This window comes from Orcinus orca, chromosome 16, assembly GCF_937001465.1.
Source record: "Orcinus orca chromosome 16, mOrcOrc1.1, whole genome shotgun sequence".
NCBI classification, from domain to species: Eukaryota; Metazoa; Chordata; class Mammalia; order Artiodactyla; family Delphinidae; genus Orcinus; species Orcinus orca.
The window spans coordinates 24,198,665-24,224,543 of NC_064574.1; the positions used below are offsets into that span (position 1 = coordinate 24,198,665).

At 46.3% G+C, this 25,879-nt stretch overlaps 3 protein-coding genes across 13 annotated transcripts in view; 2 read left to right on the plus strand and 1 right to left on the minus strand.

Annotated features, from left to right (window-relative positions):
- Positions 1-491: 491 nt before the first annotated feature.
- Positions 492-2,121, minus strand: ROMO1 (reactive oxygen species modulator 1). Of its 2 annotated transcripts, none has more exons than XM_004272786.4 (3): positions 1,988-2,121; positions 1,670-1,800; positions 492-679 (listed from the first exon to the last, which is right to left on the minus strand). In XM_004272786.4, exons 2-3 carry the CDS (start codon positions 1,798-1,800, stop codon positions 571-573), a joined length of 240 nt encoding a protein of 79 aa, XP_004272834.1. In that variant the 5' UTR covers positions 1,988-2,121; the 3' UTR covers positions 492-570. The 2 variants fall into 2 exon arrangements, with proteins under 2 accessions (XP_004272834.1, XP_049554871.1); XM_049698914.1 differs by having other exon boundaries at positions 1,670-1,816; positions 1,988-2,119.
- Positions 2,111-17,938, plus strand: NFS1 (NFS1 cysteine desulfurase). The gene is made up of 13 exons (XM_004272784.4): positions 2,111-2,245; positions 2,862-2,971; positions 3,687-3,803; positions 4,791-4,874; positions 7,946-8,098; positions 10,293-10,386; positions 11,074-11,208; positions 13,727-13,884; positions 14,292-14,397; positions 14,477-14,558; positions 15,199-15,282; positions 15,697-15,786; positions 17,192-17,938. Exons 1-13 carry the CDS (start codon positions 2,146-2,148, stop codon positions 17,253-17,255), a joined length of 1,377 nt encoding a protein of 458 aa, XP_004272832.2. The 5' UTR covers positions 2,111-2,145; the 3' UTR covers positions 17,256-17,938.
- Positions 17,939-22,645: 4,707 nt separating this feature from the next.
- The window catches only part of LOC101287059 (RNA-binding protein 12), a 38,433-nt gene continuing 35,199 nt past the window's right edge, over positions 22,646-25,879 (plus strand). For 2 of the 10 annotated variants that reach the window (XM_033433615.2, XM_012534165.3), the window contains exon 1: positions 22,670-22,827. The gene's annotated coding sequence lies outside the window, so the exon portion shown is untranslated. Of the gene's footprint in view, positions 22,828-25,879 lie in introns of all 10 variants that reach the window. The other 8 variants (XM_033433612.2, XM_049698889.1, XM_033433613.2 and 5 more) reach the window with 8 other exon arrangements.

Below are 25,879 nucleotides of genomic sequence, written 5' to 3' on the forward strand. Positions count from 1 at the left end.
GAAGCTGAGAGGTTAGTTGGTTTGAATTTGTTCTTTTTTCTGATCAAGTCATATCTGAAGGACAATTTTTAGGTGAACAATGTAATAGCTAACCTTGTGACCTTAAGGAAAATCTAGACTTAACATTTTAAAGGTGAAAAACTAATAGCATCAACCTTAAAGGGTTGAATAATAAGGATTTATTAGAATCTATGAAAAGTCCCAGGTATGCAGAATCATTCTAAACTTTTTTTAAAAAGTACTTATGGCTGCGCTGGGTCTTCGTGGTGGCATGTGGGATCTAGTTCCCTGAGCAGGGATCAAACCCGGGTCCCCTGCATTGGGAGCACCTAGTCTTAGCCACTGGACCACCAGGGAAGTCCCCCCAACTTTGGATTAACAGAAAGGTCTTGTGAAACAAGACACCAAACCTCACTAGCTCACCTGCAAAGATCTCTAACCGAGCTGGGTAACAGGCTGAGAGAAAAAATGCTTCTAACAGAAACTCAGAATACTCAGACTTGTTTTATTATAGTACATGGGCTGGGAATGATGGGAGGGGGTGGATGTTGTGGGCAACCACTGCCCTGATTAGCACCGGATGCCCATCCCAATGGCCATGAATGTGCCAAAGGTGCCGCCACTCTGCATCATGGTTTTCCCGATGCCGCCCATCAGCTCCCGACCCCGCATTCCGATCCTGAGAGGAGGAAACCAAGATGGGGCCAATTGGGAACAAAAATGCAGGGAACATTAACTGCCCTTTTACAATTTGTGTTTATAATGGGCACTGCTGAAGTCTGGCAGGATATTTTCGCTTCCCATATGGGTTGTGTAATGCCAAGGAAAAGGGTCCGTTAGGGTCTCTAGGTGGATTCTGATGAATGTATCAACTGACTTCTGTTTGTGGGAGGCAACAGAAGCAGTATAAAGTACATGGACAGGGAAACCATTTTTTTGTGCTGGTTTATGATCCAATAAGACATCTGTCTTTTAGACGGTTTCCTAGTGTTAAAACAATGATAGGGATGTAAGACGTGGGTTCAAGAACTAAGAATGCAATTTACAGGCTGTGTCAAGTGTAAAATGAGGAGCACAGCATTCACAGCCCTGTCGTGATAACGGCATTTAGCACCGTGACTGACAGTAAGTGCTCAGTAAATGATAATTTACAATCTGGAAAAATGGGAATAGTCTCTTTTATGTGTGGAAATGACAGGGTGTAGAGTTTATCTGCTTAATTTCTACATCCTGTTCCCAGTAAATTTAATCGTTTGTTTCGCTATGCGCAATTGGAAATATATTAACAGCAGGAAGACGGTAAGAACAGCCTTTTATTGAGCACTTAACACGTGCCAGATTGTGTGCTAAGTGTGCTCTGATTTGAGCCTTATAACTCTATATGATGTAGAGGTTACTGACCTCATTTTACACTTGAAACCCAGGCTCCAACTTGCCTAAGGTTACAAAATGAGTAAGGGGCCATTGAGTGGTTTGAGTCAGAGCTCATATTCTCAACCATTTAGGCTTCCAACCTGTCCTCCCAGACTGAAGGTGGTTAGGAAATCAGTCTCGCTCGTTATAGGGCAGCGAGGGAATTGGAAAGAAGTAGGCTCTATTCCAGCGGCAGGCCGAGTGGGGCGGGAAAGTCCGGTAGTCCCGCCCAGAGATCACGGCCCATGCCCCTCACCTGAGACAGGAAAAGGTGCCGAAGAGCGCCCCGGCTGCCATGCCCACGGCGCAACCCATCACAAAGCCCATCTTCACGCGGTCGAAGCAGCTTGGCTGTGACTGTCCATAGGGGCCCACGGCCACCGGCATCTGCGGAGTTCGAAGGCTTGGGGAGTGTGGGCCTAGCCGCCAGCCCGAGTCGGGCAGGGGGCGTAGGAGGTGGGGCAGGGAGCAGGCCGGAGGGTTCGGGGAAATCCGGGAAGGAAAAGAAGGGTGTAGCCCGGCTCCATCACCCGCTGAGCGTTCGAGTCCCCGCGCCACGGTGCCCCCACCTTACCTTGCTCGCGGCCTTGGTCGCGCAGCTCCACGTCTCACACGGAACGCGAGGCGGAGCGCACTCGCGGCCAGAGGAACCGCTTCCGGGGCGCGGAGTAGTACTTCCGGGGGCCTGTAGCTGGGGACGGCAGCCGCTTCGGGCGCAGGGCTGCCACCGAGATGATGCTACTGAGAACCTCTTGGAGGCTGGTGGCCGCGGCCGCCCCCGCCGCTCTGTGGCCGAGGGCGAAGGCACCCACTCGGGGGCTGCGCCTGCGCGGTACGCTCCGGGGCTCGCTCGCTGCCACTTCCCCGGAGGCGAGGATCTCTCCCCTGGGCGTGGGGACGCACCTGCGTATTCAGGAGCCTCCCTCTTCCGCCCGCTACCCAGACCCTCTGACCCTTCCTCTTGGCTGCACCCCTCAAACTTTCTCATGCCGGCCCTGCGAACGGTTGACTTCGCCGCGCGCCCCCCTCCCGCACTTCAGATCCTTCCCTGCAGGCCCTCAGAGCCCTTGATGCTCGGCCTTCGGACCTTTCCTGGCCGAATTTTAGAGATGCCAGTCGTCCAGCCAGTAACCTTTGAAGGAGATCTTACATACCGTCTCCACATTCCTTCTCAGTGGCTTTGCCCTTTCAGAGGTCTCCTCACTCCCAACTATGCAATTTGAATGTTGTCTCAGCACCCCCCTCCAAGAACCCTGTCTCTCTCCCTTACCTCTTTTTACAGTTGGCTCAAGTTTTCTGATGTTTTGTTTCCTTTTCCACTGAGATTCGACCTCAGCACCCCTTAAATTTATCTCACCTCCATCCAGCTTTTACCTTCTGCTGTCTTGGATGCCCTGTGTGCAGAGTTGCATCCTCTCACGTGGCCACTCCGTTCTATTTTTTGTCAGTTGTAGACCATGCTCCCCAGTCTGCTGTTCCCTCAGATGCAGCCACTGCTCCGGAGGCGGAATCAGTGCTGCGACCTCTGTATATGGATGTGCAAGCTACAACTCCTCTGGTAAGGATCGAGGGGCAGCTTTCCCCAAGCTGTTTTTAGGAATTATATTGTAGAAGTGGCAATGCACAGAAATGGCTGAATCCCTGTAGAAGTAAGAGCCATTGAGAACTGTGTGTTGGGAAAAGCAATGAGCCAGGAGTCAGGAGGCTTAAGCTGTAATCCTCTAGAAATGGCTTTACTACTTACTAGCTATTGATCTTGGACACATCACTCAGTGCAGGCACTCTGGTAGTAGTTAAAAGCATAGGCTCTGGAATTAGCCGGATTGCTACTTACTACGTGAATTTGGGCAAGAATTAAATAGGTTAAAAGACATAAAGTAGCCCTTAGAACAGCGCCTGGTGCATGATAAACACTTGAATATTAATGCACGTTTTCATCAACATGTGGACTCTGTCATGTCCTGGGCTCTCGTAGATCACATTTCTTGGCAGGAGTGGAAACACCTGCAGACACGGCTATCAGAACAGGGCAATGTTTGTAGATTATCTGAGCAGATGGTAGAATAATCTGATTTAAGATGGGTTGGTAGGGGAGTATATTAGGCTAACATTTGGTTAGTACCTGAGGGGATGGAAGAATGTTTGAGGCCTAATCTAGGCAGGGTCTGAAGGGTTGGGAGTGTGCTGAGGCAGGTTGGGCAGGTCTCAGGGGATGGAGTGGGGCCCGAGTAAACTGTGGGCTCAAGGAGACTGATCTATTCTGTTATGCTCAGGACCCTCGGGTGCTTGATGCCATGCTCCCTTACCTAGTCAACTACTATGGGAACCCACATTCCCGGACACATGCTTATGGCTGGGAGAGTGAGGCAGCCATGGAACGTGCTCGCCAGGTTAGTACAGAGGACTCCAGGAGGTTCTGATGTCAGAGGGTCAGTGGCCTGTGGGAGGCATTTCTTTTTTTGTAGCTGTGGGTGGAGGTGGAAATGGCTTGGGGCTCTCTCAGGAAGAGATTCAAAGAACAGGCCTTTGGAGTCCCTCTGAAGGCATTTGATTAGTTCCCACATTTCCTAGCTAAGTGACCTTTGGCAAGTTATCTGATTTCTCGAAGCCTCAGTTTCCTCACACTGAAAATGGAGATTGGGAAGGGCCTGGGTTCGATCCCTGGTTGGGGAACTAAGATCCTGCAATCCGCCCAACATGGCCAAAAAAAGAAAGAAAGAAAAAGAAAATAGAAATTGTAGTAGTTCCTACTTCTTGGGGTTATTGGGTGGATTAAATCAGACAATTCTGGTGACGTGTTTATATATTTATTTATTTATTTATTTTTGGCTGTGTTGGGTTGTCGTTTCTGCGCGCGGGCTTTCTCTGGTTGCAGCGAGCGGGGTCCACTCTTCATCACGGTGTGCGGGCCTCTCACTGTCGCGGCCTCTCTTGTTGCAGAGCACAGGCTCCAGACGCGCAGGCTCAGTAGTTGTGGCTCACGGGCCTAGTTGCTCCGCGGCATGTGGGATCTTCCCAGACCAGGGCTTGAACCCATGTCCCCTGCATTGGCAGGCAGATTCTCAACCACTGCGCCACCAGGGAAGCCCTGGTGATGTGTTTATTAACATGATGCGTATACATGCTAAGAGCTCAATAAGTGCTTTTTCAAAAACACCAAAGTTATTATTTTGTATTGGGCTGGAAAAGAGCCTGGGATCTGGGATGTAGCTGAGTATATCCCCTTGTCTGATTCTAGTGGGTACAGAGCTGCTTCTTGAGCAGTTGATAGAATACAGTGGAGCTCTTCTTGCTCCAGACCTTTGTCTTAGTTGTCTCTGCAGCTGCATTCCTGCCTAGGGAACTGATGCTACTTATTTTTGTTTCTTGGCTTGCAGCAAGTAGCATCTCTGATTGGGGCTGATCCTCGTGAGATTATCTTCACTAGTGGCGCTACTGAATCCAACAACATAGCAATTAAGGTAAGAGAAGGGAACCAAAGGGCATATCTGGGCTTTCCTGACCTGGGAGGTGGTGTCCTGCCATCATTTAGGCTCATATATATTTCCCAGCTACCCACTTTCACCCTATTGTGAAGAAAATACAGACACATACTCTTTCTGATTTGTTGCTTCCTTCAGCCCTTTGCAGTCTACTCTATCTTAAGTCTTTGCTCCTGTTGAACTGAGTTCAGTGAGGTAGTTGGATAGGAAAGGAGGTGGCTCTTGGACCATCAACCATGTGGTGTTTTGGACGGCAACTACTTCAAAGAGTAAATAATGGTGACTCAACCCTTTTCCCCGTCCTTTTGATCTAGTCACAGTGAAGTCCAGAATACACTTGTAATTGGATATATTTCTCTGCTTCTTGTTACCAGCTTCACACATATCTGTGATTTCAGGGCTGCCTTCCTCTCAGCCTTCCCTTTCTTTCTGATGAGATCTGTCTGCAGCAAGTTCCTCCTGTTTTCTTTAGATGTCCCCGTTTTGTACTGGTTGCTGTGGTGCCTTCTGCAGACATTCACTTGATCACCCATTCTGAGATTAGTCACTCTATCCTTAGGACCTACCGATCTTCGGTGCTAACAAAAGTAAAATTCCAGTCTCAGTAGTCATGTCGGTGTTTCACAGAACATAAAAACGTCTGACTGGGTCTGGTTGCCAGGGTCACTTGTGTAAATACCAAGGCTCTGATAAATTGTGGGCTGCTGTAGGTTCAACTCTGGCTCTACCCTCTCTCACCACTGTCTCTCACCTGTGTTGCCAGTATGGCTTTTTCTGACCTTGGACTGAGTAAAGGAGGCCTAGACATGGGCCAGGTTCCAGAGTCATCAGTACTCTGCCTGATCCCTTTAGAAGGAAGGTATCCTTCCTTGGGACTGCAGAGGCCACAGAGCCAGGGGTGTGGTCTCTCCAAAGATGAGAATGGTTTCTGGAATGGGGAGCATTTTCAGAACTTAGAAAATGTTTGCTTTGAAGGTTTCCACAGATTCCCAAACCTAGAGGCCAAGGATTGCTAGAGTAGTTGCGACAGCTTTCCTCTGGTCTCCTGGACGGGTAGAGTAAATATCTGTCTGGTATTAGAGGATTCAACACTTTGGGTAAGTGAGATAGGAGGTGGGGAGGGAACTTCTAATGTTTTCATTTTTATGTTCCTTGTCCTCAAGAACATACAGTTTTTATGTAGTTATAATTTTGGCCTAATTAGTTTCATATTCTGCTTTTAAAGTAGTATTCTTATAAGCTCTGGGAGGGACTGGGTTGCACATTTTATTTATTTTAATTTTTTTAAAGGAATTCATGCATATGTGGTGAGATTTTTTTTTTTTAACCCTATGGAAAGGTTTAAAATAAAGTGTAGGTCTTCCACTTCTTCCTCCCCTATTCTGACCTCAAGTCTGTTTAGTATTGTTCTAGAAAACAAATTATACATACATATGAATTTGCTTTTAATATTTTCACATATTGTAGCATGCTACATTTATTCTTCTGTAACCATTAATAACATATCCTATGTTTTTCCATTTCAAACTCGATAGTTTTTAATATAACTAACTATATTCTTTTTCATGGAGTTGTGTTATTGCAGTTTACTGTTCATTTCTCTGTTGTTGGTGTTTAATCTTTCTATTTTTTTAAGGATTGTAAATATAACTAAAGCATATTTTGTCTCTAAAGCTTCATCTATCCTTTGAAATATTTCCCTAAGGCAGGGGTCCCCAACCCCTGGGCCATGGACTGCTACCGGTCTATGAACCAGGCTGCACAGCAGGAGATGAGCGGCAGACGGGCGAGCGAGTGAAGCTTCATCTGCCGCTCGCCATCGCTCTCATTACTGCCTGAACCCTGCCCGCCCCCCCCATCCATGGAAGAACTGTCTTCCATGAAACCGGTCCCTGGGCCAAAAAGGTTGGGGACCGCTGCCCTAAGGTAAATTCCCAAAAGAGGAATCACAGTAAAGAGTGTGAATTCAGCTTTTAAGACATCTTTGTAAATGATTTCTGAAGAGATTATAGTGTAAATAATGCTATCAGCAAGGAATGCGTCTATGAGTTTCACTTCTGCACTGCCAGCTTTGGGTATCACCATATTTGCATGTTTTGTATTTAAATAGAAATAAAAGAGACAGATTTTTCCTGGGATGCAAGGATAGCAATGTTCCCCATTTTCCACCTATGGTACAATAAAAAATATATTTGGTCTTTGTCCTGTGTTCCTGGCACAGGGCTTCTAAAACCTTGCAGTTTCCTGAATGCTAGGAATGTGTTTTGTTATTCATAACAAGCCCCTTTGCCATACCTGAGTTTCTGGTGATGAAGTGATTCATGGTGGGCCCTTAGATAGTTTCAAGGGACATGCTGGCCACTCCAGAAGGACCAAGAATGTGATTAGAGAGTTGTAACTTTCATCTGGGGAAGAGAGGGGGGCTGGAGATTGAGTCCGGTCATATGGCCAATGATTTAAGCAGTTGTGCCTGTGTTATGAAACCCCCATAAAAACTCTGGAAAACAAAACTCAGAGGAGCTTCCAGGTTGGCAAACTCATGGTTGTACTGGAAGGTGGCATTCTTAGATTTACGGGGAGAGGGCATGGAAACTCTGTGCCCCTCCCTGCCCCAGAACTCACCCTGTGCATCTCTTCCATTTGGCTGTTCCTGGGTTGTATCCTTTGTGATAAAGCTATGATAGTAATATAGTGTTTTCATTGAGTTCTGTGAATCACAGAGAATTATTGAACCTTAGGGGACTGTGGGAAGCCCTGTATTTGTAGCCAGCTGGGGAAGTATGGGTGGGTGACTTGTGACACCCAGGCCTTACGGCTGGCATCTGAAGTGGAGGCAGTCTTGCGGAACTGAGGCCCTTAACCTGTGGGATTTGCGCTAATTTGGGATAGTTAGTGTCAGAATTAAATTGAATTATAGGACATGCAATTGGTGTCAGATAATTGATGTTGGAGCATACTGCCCTTGTCCACTTACTCCCTACAACTAGGATGGAAGTCACTGCTGTCTCTCTGAGTATATTCTTCTTCCTTTCACCACTGCCAATTTCTAGGGGGTGGCCAGGTTCTACAGATCACGGAAAAAGCACTTGATCACCACGCAGACAGAACACAAATGTGTCTTGGACTCCTGCCGTTCACTGGAAGCTGAGGGCTTTCAGGTCACCTACCTCCCAGTGAAGAAGAGTGGGATCATCGACCTGAAGGTAAGAGGGACAAAATAGGAGCCTGGCTTCAGCCTATAAATCTATCTCTTCAGCCTCAGCTGGAGCTTGAAGGACTAGATCTAATGGTGACGGAGGGGTTTAGAGAAATATGCCTTGCAGTGTGACTCAGAGTATGTTCCCCTTGAGTGTGTACCATCCTCCTTTTTTGCTGAAGATTTGTTTCTCAGCTTTTTTGGTGCTTCCTGGTCTGTGTGACAGCCATCGCGGGAAAGCTCTGGCCTCCTTCTCCCTGCACTGATGTTTCTCATCCTTCAAAAGAGTAGGTGTAGTTTTTGTGAATAATATTTCCCTTTTTGGCCCATATCTTTATATGTCAATTTTGGGTCCGAGTATCTTCTCCACCAAATTTTGGATATCAGCATCCCTAGACATCCCTAGACAAATCCATCCCTGGACAGATCCCTGTGATGTGCAAATAGAGATAATTTTACTATTTTCTTTGCAACCTGGAGGGCTTTTATTTCTTTTTTTTGCCCAGTTGAATAAAAGTGGTGAGAGCAGATACCCTTGTTTTCTTCCTGATCTTAGATGAAAGCTTTCACCATTAAGTAGGATGTTAGTCCCTGCCTTCAAGGAGCTTATATTCTAGTGAAGGGGACAGTTAACATGTAAACAAACACATAAATGAAATAATTATGAATTGGGATATATGCAATAAAGGAAGTAAACAAGAAACTGAGAGAAACATAACATTGAGAACCTACATTAGACCAGTGTCAGGGAAAGTATAATAGATGTTGGGAGGTTGATTACTAGTTTCTTTAAGATAAATATTTTAGTCAAATGTGGTCCCTACCTCAGTGTTGAAAATAGTAGCCTTGTTTTTTTACTACTTACTTTGTTCTTTGCTGCTTTTTACTCTGACAACCTTATGTAGGAAAGGCTCCCCCTCTTTTTTTTTATTAAACTTTTAATTTTTAAATAATTATAGATTCTCATGCAGTTGTCAGAAGTAATACAGAGAGATCTCATGTACCCTCTATCAGTTTCCCTTAATGATAACATCTTACAGAAGTATAGTATAATATTACAACCAGGATATTGATGTTGATAGAATCTATCCATCTTGCTCTGATTTCCCCAGTTTTACTTGTACACACTTGTGTGTGTGTTTAGCTCTATGCAGTTTCATCACATGTGTAGTTTCATTGTAACTATCACTACAATGACGCTTCATGGTCTTTTTTTTTTAAAGATTGATTAATTAATTAATTATTTTAATTTTGGCTGCGTCGGGCCTTAGTTGTGGCACGCAGGATCTTTGTTGAGGCATGCAGGATCTTTTGTTGTGGTGCGCAGGCTGTTCATTGTGGTGCGCGGGCTTCTCTCTAGTTGCGGCCTGCGGGTTTTCTCTTCTCTAGTTGTGGCACGCAGGCTCCAGGGCGCGCGAGCTCGGTAGTTGTGGTGCATGGGCTTAGTTGCCCATGGCATGTGGGATCTTAGTTCCCTGACCACGGATCAAACCCAGATCAGATCCGCCTGCATTGTAAGGCGGATTCTTTACCACTGGACCACCAGGGAAGTCCCATGGTCTTCTTTTAAAACCACTAATTTGATCTCCATTTCTTTAATTTTGTCTTTTCAATAATGTTACGTAAATGGAATAATATAGTACGTAACCTTTTGGGATTGGCTCTTTTAATTTAGCATAAGTCTTTGGCGAGTCATTTAAGTTGTTGCATGTCTCAGTAGTCTGTACCTTTTTATTGCTGAATAGTATTCCATGTAATGGAAGTACACAGTTTCTTTAACCATTTACCTGTTGAAGGACATCTGGGTTGTTTTTAGGTTTTGGCTATTATGAATAAAGCTACCATGAACATTTATGTGTCGGTTTTTTGGTGTGAATTTAAGTTTACATTTCCCTGAGGTAATGCCCAAGAGTGCAACTACTGGGTCATATGGTAATTTCATGTTTAGTTTTATAAGAAACAAAAACTACCAAACTGTTTTTCAGGTGGTTGTACCATTTTAGGTTCCCACCAGTAGTATATGAGTGATCCAGTTTCGTTGCCTCCTCGCCAGCATTTTGTGTTGTCACTATTTTAATTTTACCCACTCCGGTAGGTGTGTAGTGAAAGGCCCCTTTTCATCAAGACTAAGCTTGCATACATTCTGAGTTAGGGAGGACTTTGTTGGTACTATATAGTTTCCTTACTCCTGATGTTCTTAGGAACTAGAAGCTGCCATCCAGCCGGATACCAGTCTGGTCTCAGTCATGACTGTGAACAATGAGATTGGAGTGAAGCAACCCATTGCAGAAATAGGTGAGTATCATGGGTGGACCCTGACGCTTGCCCACCACTGAGATCCATCTGAGGAGCAGGACTGGACTAGAAGCTGTAACACTTTATAGAATGAGGTAAGGAAACTAAGAGAGAGAGAGCTTCAGTTCCTTGATCAAGGACATATTGTAAATAGCACAGCTAGTATTTGAATCCAGGTGTAGTACCCTTTATGTTGTTTTCATTTTATTGCACTTGGTGCAGAAAACAAAACAAAAAACGTCCACCTTTTTTCTCTTCCTCTTTTACCTTTTTTGTTTTAGAACATCTCTTTACTATGCTCATAGAGCCAGAGGCACTCGCCCTGTAACCTCTTAGGTACATTAGCAAATAGATCTGTTAATCTTTGCTTCTTTTAAATCAAAAGGATCTAAAAGTTAATCTGATATATTGAAAGGCCAGTGTTAATGAGGTAGGAAGAGTCTTATGAATCAGAATATCGGGGGTGTTTTGATTGGGTGTTTTGCACTTGCTCTTTTTTATTCTAGTCAAGGACACTAGAGCTGAGAATGAGAGACAGAGACAGAAAGAGAGAGAAGTGATTTACTATGTGGCTAGTGGCCAATGCCATGTATAATTTTGCCTTAGATCTCATGGTACATTGTGGGACCACTGCCAGGTTACTTCCTAACATTGTGCTCTGGTTCTTCCCCTTTGTTGTTTTCTCAGGGCACATTTGCAGTTCCAGAAAGGTGTATTTCCATACTGATGCAGCCCAGGCTGTTGGAAAAATCCCACTTGACGTCAACGACATGAAAATTGATCTCATGAGCATCAGTGGTCACAAAATCTATGGTCCGAAAGGTACTAGCCCCTCCTAGAGTTCCTCCTCTCTGGACCTCCCGGCAAACTCTTTGACAGGTGTTCCTGGGACTCATTGGGCACTCGCACTGCTCTCAGAGGAAATTGTATATTCAGAGTGCCCTGCAGAATGCAAGTGTCATTTAGCAATAGCTAGGAACATGTGCTTATTGGTAGCTTCTAGCAGTTACTATATAGCAGGCCATTCTTCACTGGTCTCTAGAAAATACTTTCATGTAGATGTTAATTTGGTTGAGGAACAAAGGTTTTGTCATATCAAATGAGCTGGATAAGTCCAGTTATCTTGTCTACCCCACTGTGATTTGCAGATCAATATTCTTTGAGTTCTTCATTCCCTCGTGTCTTGCTTTAGCCTTAGGGGAAGATTGTATGGGCTTTTATGTTTCTTGGTGTTTGTTCCTAGTTTTAGTAGTCTTTGCTCCTATTAATCTCTCAAGGATACTTGTCTGTTTCCTGTGGTCCTATTGGCCTAGGAATGTTTTCTAGCTGGAATTCTGCCTCTGCACCCCAATCTTTGGGAAGAGACTATTGTCCTCTATTTTATGGAGGTAGCCATCCAAAATGAACAACTCCTTCTCTGTCTCTTGGGTGAGGGCCTGTGGTGGTTGGTTATGCCAGTACGCTTGCTGTGTCTGCGGGGTGTGTCATCTGGATGTACACCTTGTGGAAAAAGGTGTGATAACTCCTGGAAGTATATAAGAGGGGCTTCTTCTAAAGGCCCCCAGAGGTTGTAAAGAGTGTTTTTGTAAGCCCAACTGGTGTTCTATCTTTAACTAAAATTGGCTTATTGGCTTTTTTGGTACATAAATCTGTTTTGATAAAATTAACTCATATTGAGCAGAAGCTCTGATCAGCACGTAAATGTGTACAGGTATCCCTCACTATCCAAACTCTTGCTTGTTGAACTCAGGATCTAAATAGATTTAGATAACATTGTATCCTTCACTATCCAGATGTAGTATCTGAGCACTGACTCTCTGAACCTGGGAACTGCAGAGATTCAGACAGTGTAGGATACTTGAATTTGATTTTTTTTTAATGGGGAAATGAAATATTTCTTAATAAATGCAGTTTGGCACATAAATTATTTTAAAACTAGGGTCCTTCATAATAAATTTGGGAACCATTGCCTTACTTGCTATGGTACCTGTAGTCTCTGCCTCAATAAGTCAGTAGTTGTTCTGTGAGGGAGAAGGTGACCTTCAGCAAGTGCTCACTCTATTCAAAACCCTTGGCTACTTAGTGAATATCTTTGTACATTCATGCTCATATTTTGGTATGAAATTCCTATAAACAGATTTGCTGAGTCACAAGTTGTATACATTTTTAAGTTTTGATAGACCCTAGGAGATTATGCTAATTTTTACTTCCATTCTGACTTCTCCCCTTTTTTTCCCCTCAAGGTTTTAATTTTTTTTTAAATTAAAAATTTTTATTCTATTTAGACAAGGTAATATGGTTCAAAATTCAAAAGCTGCAAAAAAGTACACTGTGGAAAGTCTCTCACCTCTGTCTCTAAGCCATGCAGTTCCCCCTAGGGAGACAGTTTCTTGAGTATTTTTCTAGAACTATTTTATGCATTTATAATCACATATATGGGACTTCCCTGGTGGCACAGTGTTTAGGAATCTGCCTGCCAGTGTAGGGGACACGGGTTTGAGCCCTGGTCTGGGAAGATCCCACATGCCGTGGAGCAGCTAAGCCCGTGCACTGAAACTACTGCGCCTGCGCTCTAGAGCCCACGAGCCACAGCTGCTGAGCCCGCGTGCCACAACTATTGAAGCCCGCGCCACCTAGAGCCCGTGCTCCACAACAGTAGCCACCGCAATGAGAAGCCCGCACACCACAACAAAGAGTAGGCCCCGCCCACCGCAACTAGAGAAAGCCCATGCACGGCAACCAAGACCCAACGTGGCCAAAAATAAATAAATAAATACATTCATAATCACATATATACTTCCCCCCTTCCCCTTTTTACTCAAACAGTAGCATACTACACTCATTGCATCTTCACCTAACAATGCATCTTTAATTTTTTTAAACTGAAGTACAGACATTATCACATTTCACCAGTGTTCTAACAATGTATCTTGGAGATTTTATAGTGGTAGTACAGGAGCTTCCTCATTCTTTTATACACCTCCTTTGAATTTCAGGCATGGATGTACCATAATTTATTTGCCCATTTTCCTGATTATGGACATCTAAGTTGTTTCCAATTTTTTGCTATTATGAATAATGCTGCATTGCATGATGTCATTTTATACATGCATAGGGAGCTACTTTAAACCATTTTGGCTGTCACTCCTTCTGGTACAAAATAATTTTGATAAATATTATGCTTTTGCTGCTGTTTCTTCTTTTCCCCAATCTTTTTTTTTTGAAAAATGTCAAGCTTACAGAAAAGTTGAAAGAATATTTTGACCCCTTTGAAAAGTGATATATTGTTTCATCTGCATTTTCCTTTTTCTCTTTTTTTGTAATAAACTTTGTTTCCCAGGGGTTGGTGCCATCTACATTCGCCGCCGGCCCCGTGTGCGTGTGGAGGCCCTGCAGAGTGGAGGGGGGCAGGAGCGGGGCATGCGGTCTGGGACAGTCCCAACACCCTTGGTGGTGGGGCTAGGGGCTGCGTGTGAGGTGGCACAGCAAGAGATGGAGGTATGCAGAGAGCAGTTCCCTCCCACAGATTCTTCCCCTGTGCTGGGTCTCCTGTGTTGAGGCTTCTGGGCATGACTGGGTCAGATCTTTGCCAGAAGAGGAGGTTTAAGAAAACCATCTTTGTCCCAGTGCTGCTGGCATCTTATTGAGGGAGGTGTTATGGGCTCCAAAATCCAGGCCCTTCAGTAGTTATCAGCTCATTTATTCTGGGTTATTGAAACCATCTGTCCAGTTATTGAGCATCTCTGTGCTCAGTGCTGGGGATACAGTGGTCTCCATGAGCAACACAGGGCAATAGGTGGGTCAGATGCCCAGTCACTTCTGGGCACCGGGCAGGGCTCCTCGTCCTGTGTGTTTCTGAGCTGTTAATGGTCACTATGCTTAGTCCTCCCTTGCCTGCTCCTCAGTATGACCACAAGCGGATCTCCAAGTTAGCAGAACGACTGACACGGAAGATAATGAAGAGCCTTCCAGACGTGGTGATGAATGGGGACCCTGAGCACCATTACCCAGGTACAGACGTGCCCATTCTGTCCCCATCTGGAAGAGCTGGAGACTCTGAGCCTTCTCTCATAGTAATTCACTCTTCCAGGCTGTATCAACCTCTCCTTTGCATATGTGGAAGGGGAGAGTCTGCTGATGGCACTCAAGGATGTTGCCTTATCCTCGGGAAGGTGAGTTGGATTGGATAGACAGGGACTGTGGCAGGACCAGTTAGTCTGGCTTTAAGTGTTAGGTTAATAAGCTTCCCATTGTGGAGATGACAGGCACAAGAGCTCTTAGTTGAGAGTAAAAGTCATTTTGTAAGCACCTATTTTTAGCTGACTGGGCACAGGCTAAAGTTTGCCACCCTAGGAGGGCCTCCTGTGGTAGAGTTTTGTGCCTTTTGTGGTCCCAGGAGATGCATGTATCTGTTCTAGTGTTATTCTGGTAGTTCTGTTACAGGCCTCCAGAGTTCAAGGATGCTTCAGAGGCCACCAAGGGTTTAGCTGCTGTCCAGGCCTGTACAGATAATGCATTTGGTTGTAGGGGAGTGAGCACCTGGTGCTCTGCTGGTGACCTCTTGGTGTCACACCTAGCTCACGTGGTATCATGCTCTGTCATGCTTTGGCAGTGTCCTTCTCAAGGAGGTTATCCTTCACAGGGGCCAGAGCAGCTAGCAGCGTCTGGCCCTTTCGCTGTGTCAGATTAGAATGTCTCTTTTGTCTCCATGGTATGACTCCAGGGGTCTGGGGGTGGGAGCAAGACTGGAGGTTTGTGGCCAAAAGCAGATTTATTGCTGAACTGAGCAAGGCTCTGTGTCTTTCTCCTCAGCGCCTGCACCTCTGCATCCCTGGAGCCCTCTTACGTCCTTCGAGCAATTGGCACTGATGAGGATTTAGCTCACTCTTCTATCAGGTCAGTCATTTGAGCTGCAGCATTTATGGAAGGCATCCTCTTTTGTATTATTCTTCTCCTGTTAGAGTCTTCCTCAATTTAGTTAAACTTATCCCTTCTTCATTCTTCATGAAAGTTTCTCGAGCAGTGTTTTGCAGACCTTATTGACTGTCACCTGGGAAGTCTGTGAAAGATGAAGAGGTCTGAGTGCCACACTAGAGATTCTGATTCATTAGGTTTGGAGGAGGAGTAGGAAACTTCTAGAGTGATTCTCAGGTGGCGCACAGACCATGTTCGCAGAAACTCTGCCCTCTAGGGGAAGGACAATGTTCTCTCCATGTCTTTTGTGGAGTAGATCCTCATTGAGTATTTGCTGAATGAATTTACCCTGGTGCCACAGGTCTGATGCAGAGCTCCTCTCTGTGTCTTTTTCAGGTTTGGAATTGGCCGTTTCACTACAGAGGAGGAAGTAGACTACACAGTGGAGAAGTGCATTTACCATGTGAAGCGTCTTCGAGAAATGAGGTATGCACTATTGCACCAGAGACCCTTTGGAAGAAATTGCTGTGCTGGCTCCTCTCTTATCCTTAGGCTGTGTATTCACACTGCCAGAAATTAAAGTTTGAGAATCCTTGAATTTTAGGATTTAGAGATACCACAAAGCAGGAAAGTGGATCCTCTTGGCTACTTGTTTTCAGAGTATGAAAAGGTGTCTTTAAAAACTAAAGAACTGGACTTCCCTGGTGGCGCAGTGGTTAAGAATCCGCCTGCCAATGCAGGGGACACGGGTTTGGGCCCTGGTCCGGGAATATCCCACATGCCGCGGAGCAACTAAGCCCGTGCGCCACAACTACTGAGCCTGCGCTCTAGAGCCCGCGAGCCACAACTACTGAAGCCTGAGCGCCTAGAGCCTGTACTCTGCAACAAAAGAAGCCACCGCAGTGAGAAGCCCGCGCACCACAACAGAGCCCCACTCGCCACAACTAGAGAAAGCCCACACACAGCAACGAAGACCCAACACAGCCAAAAATAAAAATAAATTAAAAAAATTTTAAATAAATAAATAAATAAAATAAAATAACGGGGAATTCCCTGGCGGTCCAGTGGTTAAGACTCTGCACTTCAGGGCTTCCCTGGTGGTGCAGTGGTTGAGAATCTGCCTGCTAATGCAGGGGGCACGGGTTCGAGCCCTGGTCTGGGAAGATCCCACGTGCCGCGGAGCAACTAGGCCCGTGAGCCACAACTACTGAGCCTGCGCGTCTGGAGCCTGTGCTCCGCAACAAGAGAGGCCGCGATAGTGAGAGGTCCGCGCACTGTGATGAAGAGTGGCCCCCACTTGCCACAACTAGAGAAAGCCCTCGCACAGAAACGAAGACCCAACACAGCCAAAAATAAATAAATAAATAAATAAATTTTAAAATAAATAAATAAATACTCCTGTTCTCTGTTCAAAAAAAAAAAGAAAAAAAGACTCTGCACTTCCACTGCAGGGGGCATGGGTTCAATCCCTGGTCAGGGAACTAAGATCCTACAAGCCATGCAGCCAAATAAATAAAATTTAATTAAATAATGAAAAACATCTGAATTTATTCAGTTCTTTAGGGGTTTTTTGGTTGTTTTTTTTTGGCCGCGTGGGGTCTTCTTTGCTGCGTGTTGCCTTTCTATAGCAGCGGCGAGCAGGGGCTTCTCTTGTTGCGGAGCACAGGCTCTAGGTGCACGGGCTTCAGTAGTTGTGGCATGTGGGCTTCAGTAGTTGTTGCTTACATATAGCTGAGAAAGACTTGATAACCTCTTGTGTTGGGGTCTGTCAGGGCAAGGAGGTAGAGGAGAGACAAGAGCAGATGGAGGCAAGTCAAGGCTTACAGCCTAGTAGCCAGTGCTGGCTGCTTCCTAAGCCTTCACTCATCCAAATACCTCTTCTCTTTGGCAGCCCTCTCTGGGAGATGGTGCAGGATGGCATTGACCTCAAGAGCATCAAGTGGACCCAACACTAGAAGAGTGGGCCTCTGACTTTGTGCTGGCCTGGTGTCTCCTGCCTCATCAACCCATGCACAGCCAGGTACCTTGTTACACCCAGTGGCTGCTCCATGTTCACACCAGAATTGGTATAGCCCGGTTGACTTCAGCATTGGCCTGCTTCCAAGACAGAAACATGAGAAAACTATCTTTCTCCAGCCTCAGCTCCTTTGGTGGGGAACACTACCCATTTCTCTCCAGGAGTCCTTCTGTAGTCTTGTAGTGAGTGGATGTTCTCATCCTGAAACAGGAGGGACATTTGCTATGAATGATATTGCTACTGTTTGGGGAGCCCATACCCTTGGTGGGGGGAGCCCGAGGAACCAGAAGAAGGCTCTTTGTTCAGGGACCCTGATGCTCTACTTGGACATTTGAGTTGTTGCTTACTGCTGCTCAGAGAGATTGACTCCTTCAGAATCAAGCATAATCATCTACGATTTCATCTTTTTCGTGGCTCCAAAGGCTACCTTTTCATATTGACTATAGACTGAACAGCAAGTTTCTTAGAAGGCTTGTCTCCTTTGTGTTCTTGTCCTTCTTTTCTTTTGACCTAATGGAGCCAGAAATACGTGTATGACTCTACCTATTATTGTACTAATTTGTTTCTTTTAAAAAAATTGTTAATTTGCAAATTAGAGAAATAAAATCACCTTCCTCTATTTATTCTGTGACTTTATGAGAGGCTCAGGGAGAATTCCAATCTGTACTTGGGAATTGTGGAGTAAGACTACCACTCCACTTGATTTCCATAGCTGAGTCTGCTTGCCTATCTCTTCCGTCAACAATGTGCATGCCTCTCAGGTGCCTGACATTATTCTGGATATTGGGGATAAACTGGTTAACAGGATCAAAAAGGACCCTCATTGAGCTTTCATTCTAGTAGACAGAAAGTAAGAATTAAACAAAAAGGCTATTATAGATTGTGATGAGTGCTGTGGCAGAAATAGAGTGGTAAGGGGAAGTAATGGAGAAAACCTACCATGCTGGGTGTACCAGGAAAGATTTTTTTGAGCAGGTGTTAAGCAAAAAACATGATTTCTAGCCATCGAAAGAGCTAGGGATGAGTGAGGAATAAGAAGGAACAGCAAGAGCAAAGGGCCTGAGGCATAAAGAAACACGGTGTGTTTGAGAAACTGAGAGAAGGCCAAAATAGCTAGAGTAGAATTTTTCCATTTGTGGGTCTGAAACCACAGGTGGGATGTTACCAGCACTAGAAAGGGTGAGAGAAAAAATTTTAGAGTACATCACACAGATATTTTTAAAAATTTTATTGAAGTATAGTTGATTTACAATGTTGTGTTAATTTCTGCTGTACAGCAAAGTTACTCAGTTAAACATATATATACTCTTTCTCATATTCTTTTCCATTATGGTTTATCACAGGATATTGAATATAGTTCCCTGTGCTATACAGTAGGACCTTGTTGTTTATCCATCCTATACATACTAGTTTGCATCTGCTAATCCCGAACTCCCAATCCTCGCCCCCCCACCCTTGGCAACCACAAGTCTGTTCTCTATGTCTGTAAGTCTGTTTCTGTTTCGTAGATACGTTCATTCGTGTCATATTTTAGATTCCACATATAAGTAATATATGGTATTTGTCTTTCTCTTTCTGACTTACTTTGCTTAGTATGATAATCTCTAGGTCCATCCATGTTGCTGCTGATGGCATTATTGCCGTGGAGTGCGGCGATGGGGCTGGCAACGCAGGTGATAAAAGAATTTACTGGGTCAGAAGTGAGGGTAGAAAGCGAGATTTATTGAATACACTGCAAGGGAGCAGCAGGCGAGACCAAGAGGGGGTCTGCTGGGGGAGAGAAACTGGGCTTCTTTTATGGTCTCTTCTGGTCACCCTTGGGCGTCAAGGGCATTTGTCCCTGGGAAGGGGCCCTTGGGGCTTGGGGACCTCCCTGTGGCGCATGGGGCCTTTGAGTGGGGGATGGCCCTCCCCCTTGAGGGAGAGAGGGACAGTCGCGTTTCCAGTGGCCACGTTGCTTGCGGTTGAGACAAGGCCCTAGAGGCTTGGAACATTCCCAACTGAAGAGCCCTGGTTGGCTGCAGTGGAAGCAGGAATGGGCCAGGGCGGCTGTCCCCTTTGGTTGGCTGGGACAAGCCATGGGGGTGCCCGAAATGGACAGCAAGCTAACAATTGCGGTTGCCATGTATTGGGCCTGCTGTTTGTTTACCTCTTTCATCTTCCCATTTAGCCCTTTGGACTCTCGAGGCCTCCTCCCGGTTATTAAAGACCTTGAAGGCCGTATCTAATAGGACGGCAAAGGGAATTTGGGGTCCCTGTTCAAGTTTTTGGAGTTTTTTTTTTTTTTTTTTGTGGTACGCGGGCCTCTCACTGCTGTGGCCTCTCCCGCCACGGAGCACAGGCTCCGGAAGCGCAGGCCCAGCGGCCATGGCTCACGGACCCAGCCGCTCCGCGGCACGTGGGATTCTCCCCGACTGGGGCACGAACCCGCGTCCCCTGCCTCGGCAGGCGGACTCCCAACCACTGCGCCACCAGGGAAGCCCAAGTTTTTGGAGTTTTGTCTGATATCAGGTAAAGCTTGGCTGGTAAAGTGAACGGCCAGAATAGCTAGTCCCTCTGGACTCTCAGGGTTTAGGTTTGTGTATTTATGCATAGTTTCAGCTAAGCGGGCTTGAAATAAGGTAGGGTTTTCAGAGAAGTCCTGGGTTATTTCATGAAGTTTGTTGTAAGTTACTGGCTTGATGACAGCCTTTTTCATCCCCTCAATTAGGCAGGTAATCATGTAATCTCAGCGGCCTTGTCCTTATGTAGGCCCTGTGTCGGTGGCCTGATATGTCCAATTTGGTTCTGTGTCAGGGACAGCCCCAGGTGGATGGGCATTGTCAGGGGTGCAGGCATGTGCTTCATCTGCCCAAGCCCACCCTAGGGACCAAATACAGGACTTTTCCTCTAGGGTACAACAGGTGGTCAAGACAACATAGATGTCCTGTCAGGTCAGATCGAAAGCCACCGTGAGTTCCTCTGAATTCCCGAATAAAATTGGTGGGGTCCCAACCAAAAGATCCCAATTTAGTTTTGATTTGTGACAAGTCAGACATAGGCAAGGGGATGTGAACTTGAATAGTGCCCTTTTCTCCATTGGCCACCTCATGGAGAGGCAAGAGATTTTCAGGGGGTTGAGGGTGTTCAGATATGAGGCACCTGAACGGGGGTGGGAAGGTGAGAGGGTGTCGGGATAGGAATGGGGAGCGGTAGGAGGGGAGTGGGTTAAGAGGAGTGCGTGGGAGATTAAAGGAGGGATGTTGGAGAGTATCTGTGTCAGGCTTCGAGGGCAGAATCTGGAGAGGCATATGCGACAGGTTTGTCATAATTTGGGGTTTTGTGACAGGGCCATGAAGGCCTGAATGTAGGGGACCTCAGAGTCCTTCCCGAGTTTTGACAAAAGAGATCAAGCTGCAGGATGGTGTTATAGTTTAGGGACCTGTTGAGAGGCCAGACCTCCTGATCCGGAACCAAATGTCGGAGAGAGTTTGGAAATCAAATTTAATCCAATCTTTTTTTTTTTTGGCCACACTGTGCGGCTTGTGGGAGGCTTTGGGGATCTTTGTTCCCAGACCAGGGATTGAACCCGGGGCCACAGCAGTGAAAGTGCGAAGTCCTAACCACCGGACTGCCAGGGAACTTCCAAGTCCAATTTTTAAGAATACATCCCAAAGGTGAGTCAGCAAGAATAGAGGGTGTTAGACCCATATTGGACCTTAACCAGGCACAGCGTCTACCGAAAAGGCATCTCTAGAGACTTACTGGTAGCGCAGTGGATAAGACTCCACGCTCCCAGTGCCGGGGACCCAGGTTCCAGCGGCAACTAAGGAGCCCACGTGCTACCACTAAGGAGCCAGCGAGCCGCAACTAAGGAGCCTGCCTGCTGCAACTAAGACCAGGCACAACCAAATAAATAAACATTAACAAAACAAAACCAAACAACAAAAGGCATCCCTAGAGGGAAACAGGCCTCATGCCCTGTCCGCGAGGGACCTGAGGTTGCACTCTAGACTGGGGCTACCCCCGAACAGAGGACCTCTTGAGGCGCCTTCTGTCTGACAGAGGCTTCCTGAGGCCCGGCCGATCACCCCAAGACCAGGAAGGGAAGTGGGTCTCGGGCCAACCCAGAGGGGGAAACTCACTGGTTTTGTGGCGACTCGTTTGAAGTACCTGGAGATGTTGGCGGATCAGGATGGACGGTCGTCAAGGGAGGATGTAAAGAGAAAGGGGATCTCACAGTGTGCCTGGATTCGCCCCAACGAGCTGCTGCTGCCGACTGCGCCAGCCGTTGGAAGTGAGGAGTCCCAAGGCTAGGGCCAAAGGACACTGCCACCCCATCCGGCAGGAATGGTCGCTCAGTATGGGACCGGGTTTTAGGTCTTTGGAAGAGTCGCCTCGGCCAGGACGCTTTAATCCCCGGTCTCCAGGGACCTCAGACCATAGGCAGTGTTGAAGAGGCGAAAAGACCGTTTCCAGAACGTACCCCTTAGGTCGACAGCGAGTCGGAGTCCCGTCCCGCAGGCCTTTACCTCCCGCCGAGGAGTAGCCCAGGCTGGGGACCTTCAATTGCCTGGAGTCAGTAGGCTGATCGCTACGTGGTGGAAGACAGATCGGAAAGGGCAGAGAGAGCACCCTACCCGCCACCAAAATGCCGCGGAGTGTGGCGATGGGGATGGCAACGCGGGCGGTAAAAGAATTTACTGAGCCAGGGACTTCCCTGGCAGTCCAGTGGTTAGGACTCTGCGCTTCCACGGCAGGGGGCAGGGGTTCGATCCCTGGTGGGGGAACTAAGACCCTGCATGCCGTGGTGCGGCAAAAAAAAAAGAAAGAAAAAAAAAGGAATTTACTGAGCCAGAAGTGAGGGTACAAGTAGTTGTGGCACACAGGCTTAGCTGCTCCTCAGCATGTGGGATCTTCCCGGACCAGGGATCGAACCCGTGTTCCCTGCATTGGCGGGCGGATTCTTAACCAATGCCCCACCAGGGAAGTCCTGGATTGAAATTTTTAAATGGGAAAAAAAGAATCAGATTTTGGTTCTTCTGTCAGGGCATCATCAGTAGAACTAGGCACCATTTTGTGGTCCATTTAATCCTCAATACAATTCTGCGAGGTAGGCAGTATTTCCCTCCTTTCGCAGAGGCTCGAAGAAGTGAAGCAATTGCACGAAGCCCAACGCCAGATACTGTTCGGATTCCAACAAGCAGCTTCACTCCCTTAAGGCGGAGCTAGCAAGCAAAAGTCGCCGAGCTCCTCTGCCACAAACACAAGCAACTTCCGGGAGCTACCCGAGAACCTCCGCGCGCTTGCGCCGCCCCACCCCGCCCCGTGACGTCAACCATTCCATCCCGCCCTTTCTGGAACGCGGAGCTGCGGAGCGGGCCGGCGGCCATCTTGTGAAGCGGCGAAAGAGGTGGTGGCTGCTCTGGGCTCCGGGAAGCCGTTCGGGCTGGGGCTACCGACCGCGGGGCGGAGGCACTCGCGCGGGGGGTAACTCGGGTCTGGGTTCGGGTGCCGCGCAGCTCTCCCCGGTAAGACTCCCGCAGCCTCGGAACGGGCGGGGCTGTGCGGGGCTCGAGCCGCCCCTTGGTGGCCCGGGGCGGGGCCTTCGGAGGCCTCGGAGCCCGCCGCAGTGAGCGCCCTACGCTGAAGGGTCGGGGCATGGCTGCGAGGGGCCTGGGGCGCCGCTTGTGCCTCTCGGTCCTGAGAGGGTGCAAGTAGGACACAAGAGAGGAGGAGCCTGCCTACCGAAGAGGGGACGAGGCCGTAGCGAGGACGCCCCCGTGGTCTGAGAGGGAGGAGGCCAGAACTGGGTGGCCCAGCGGCCTGCGAACGAACGGGAACTGCAGTGAAAATACACTACATCCCGAATGAGCAAGATTCTTTATGCCCCCACGTGGGGCAGAGGTTAACTGTGCCCCGAAGTGAGGAGATAATCGTAGTGAGGACACTCCCTCCACCGGAAGTGGAATGGAGGCCCCGGTGGCCTACCAGAAAAAGGGGACTACAGTCTCTGGACACACGTGGGGGAAAGGAGCTGTAGTCGGTGCTCTCCCGTGAGTGTAGGAAGGAAGTCGGAATTGGCCGCCTTCTTGGCCTTAAGGTGGAGGCGGTTGCAGTGAAACGCTTCCAAAGCCCAGCGTTGGGGCGGGGCTTACCCTCCGGGGTGTCGTTAATTTGAGAAGCCGGCCCCGGTAGCGTGGGGTGAGTCCGCCTCCCGGGCCTCTTGGTCCCGGAGTAGGGAGGGGGCTGCTAAGAGCATCACCTTTACGCGTCCCTTGGGAGAGAGCCTCCAGCATCGAAGAAGGAGGAGGTCCAGTGGGATGTGGAGGCTGAGTGATTTTGATGGAGAGTGAACTGAGTTTCTCTTTTGAAGGCTGGAGGTGGTAGTTTTCGGCCACGTGAAGTGGGTGAAGGGGCTTTGAGAATCTGCAGGTAATGACGGGGATGGTCACTAGTGCAGGAGGCTTAGCTGCTAGATTGTAAGTGCATGGACTGTATGTGTGCTTCCAATGTGTGATTTATAGTGAAAAATTTGAGCTCCGGTGAGGGTTACTCTCGGTTATTCAGCCCTGAACCTGTCGAGAGTTGTATACTGAAAATAGCAGGCTCCGTAAGAGAGGTTTCTGGACTCTAAAACCCTCCTTGACTCCGGATTCCCAGAGATGACCTAATGTAAATTGGGATAGTTGGCAGGAACCATTTTATATTATTTAAGACTAGAGTGATGCCAGTCAATATAAGCTACTAACAAAAAAATGTGATTGCAACTGAAGGTTTTGTTGAAGGAGAGACTTGTGACGAGTATTTCTTTTAGAGCTTCTTGCTTGAATGGTTGTAAATGGTATAATTTTTGTAAAATGCAGTACTAGCAACATGAATTGCCTTGGACTTTGTTATCTAGTTTACATTGTTGATGCATTTCAGAGCCTTTGCAGTTGAAGAAAAAAATCCTAGAAGTCTGGATGTATAGGCCGTTCCTGTTGAATTTTGTTTTTTAATTATAGAAATATAATACAAGACTGGTTGTATTTGTTTTGAAATTTGGTAGTTTTGATAGCGTGGAGGATTCTGGATTTAGTGGAAGGAAATTGTGCTCAGGCATTTTCCAAGAATATTAAAACAATTGGGAAGAACTGTTACAGGTGGTTAAAAAAATTTATGGTAATTAATATTTGAAGAAAAATGTTTGGCGTGTTTATATAAAAGTTGAGGATGTGCTTAGTATTATTGCTGGAAAAAATGACGCAGGGAATGCATTTTTATATCATTTATATGCTTGATTATATATTGATTATTTTGTTTATGGATTGTGATGCATAATTTCAATTTTTCTTATGTTCATATCTGTTAGGTGAAAAATGTGAAGCTTTAGAAACCATTGTGGTAGTTACTTGGAACATACTGTTATGTGCTAATACCAGAAAACTTCAGGCTTCTTTCACTTTCTTTGACATACCAAATGACTTGATTTTTGCGTGAGTTTGGGGGTTGTTGGTACAATCTGTGGATGTGAAACTTGATTTTGTGGGCCAGTGTGTTCCAGGTGCTGAAATCCACCGACAACGTTCATGCTGTTTTTATTCCATTTTGTAGATGGTCACTCCATCATTTCAGTTGAATATTTTCTTCTGTAGATGAGGTAGGAAGAACTGTCAGTAACCGTTGCACAAAAGATGTTTTTAGATATCCCTCCCTAAAATGCAGGGACTGTCATCCATTTCTGTAATCTTCTGCCTGGCCCATAACTGCTTGATGAATATTTGTGAATAAGTGAATATTGTTAAGTGTTTTAGGTCAACTAAGAAAAATCAATCTTTAGTTTTATCAGATTTTACTGCCACCACACATATACATTTTGGTTTGCATAGAGTTTAGTTCATTAAGTTTAAAGCCTTAAAACCAGTAGTGAGGGTGAATGTGGTTGGCTAGGTTAGAAGAAATATTGTTTCTTTGAAGTTTAAAGCAAGTAAACATTTTTGTTGGCATTTGGGGGGGATTGAAAAATAACTTAATATTGTAGTGTTTTTGGCAAGAGAATAAATATCTTATTTAGAAATGTCTTTTGATTTGCTGTCTTTGAGTACTGACTGGAGGTTAATGGGAAAGTTGAGCAACATGCTATCAAAGGTTTATATCTCCCTCAGTGTCAGAAGAATTGTTTTATTAAGAATGGTCCCAGAACCTGAAATGTGTTCCATTTGGGGATGGGGACAAAATCAAGTTGATGAAGGTGTGTTTTTTTCCATAATGCATACCATAATATGATTATGCTGCTTGTAGCATTGTGCCCATTATGATTGGTTCTCTGTTGCTCATCTCTGTGGTGAACATTTGAAGGGTGATTGTTTCTTTTGAATGTGAAGAACTTAGGTCTGCTGTACCCTGGTTCTTGTTGATCAAAGACTTACTATTGAACAAAGTTAAAATTCACTTTTGGATGTTTATTACCAAATGAAGAGTGGAAATGGTCAAGTTCTGATTTTTGCCTTGGCTTCCTGGTAAAGAGGATTGTTGTCAGACATTTTATCCTGCAATTCCAAGTTTCTGGAATGGCTAGTATTTAAGAAAATCTGTCTTGTC

Excerpts from the sequence above, each read along its gene's own strand:
- ROMO1 (XM_004272786.4), bottom strand. The coding sequence starts at position 1,800 with ATGCCGGTGGCCGTGGGCCCCTATGGACAGTCACAGCCAAGCTGCTTC. Across the intron at positions 680-1,669 it reads GGCACCTTTTCCTGTCTCAG|GATCGGAATGCGGGGTCGGG; the intron begins GTGAGGGGCATG and ends TCCTCCTCTCAG.
- NFS1 (XM_004272784.4), top strand. The coding sequence starts at position 2,146 with ATGATGCTACTGAGAACCTCTTGGAGGCTGGTGGCCGCGGCCGCCCCC. Across the intron at positions 4,875-7,945 it reads CCAACAACATAGCAATTAAG|GGGGTGGCCAGGTTCTACAG; the intron begins GTAAGAGAAGGG and ends GCCAATTTCTAG. Across the intron at positions 14,398-14,476 it reads CCCTGAGCACCATTACCCAG|GCTGTATCAACCTCTCCTTT; the intron begins GTACAGACGTGC and ends TCACTCTTCCAG.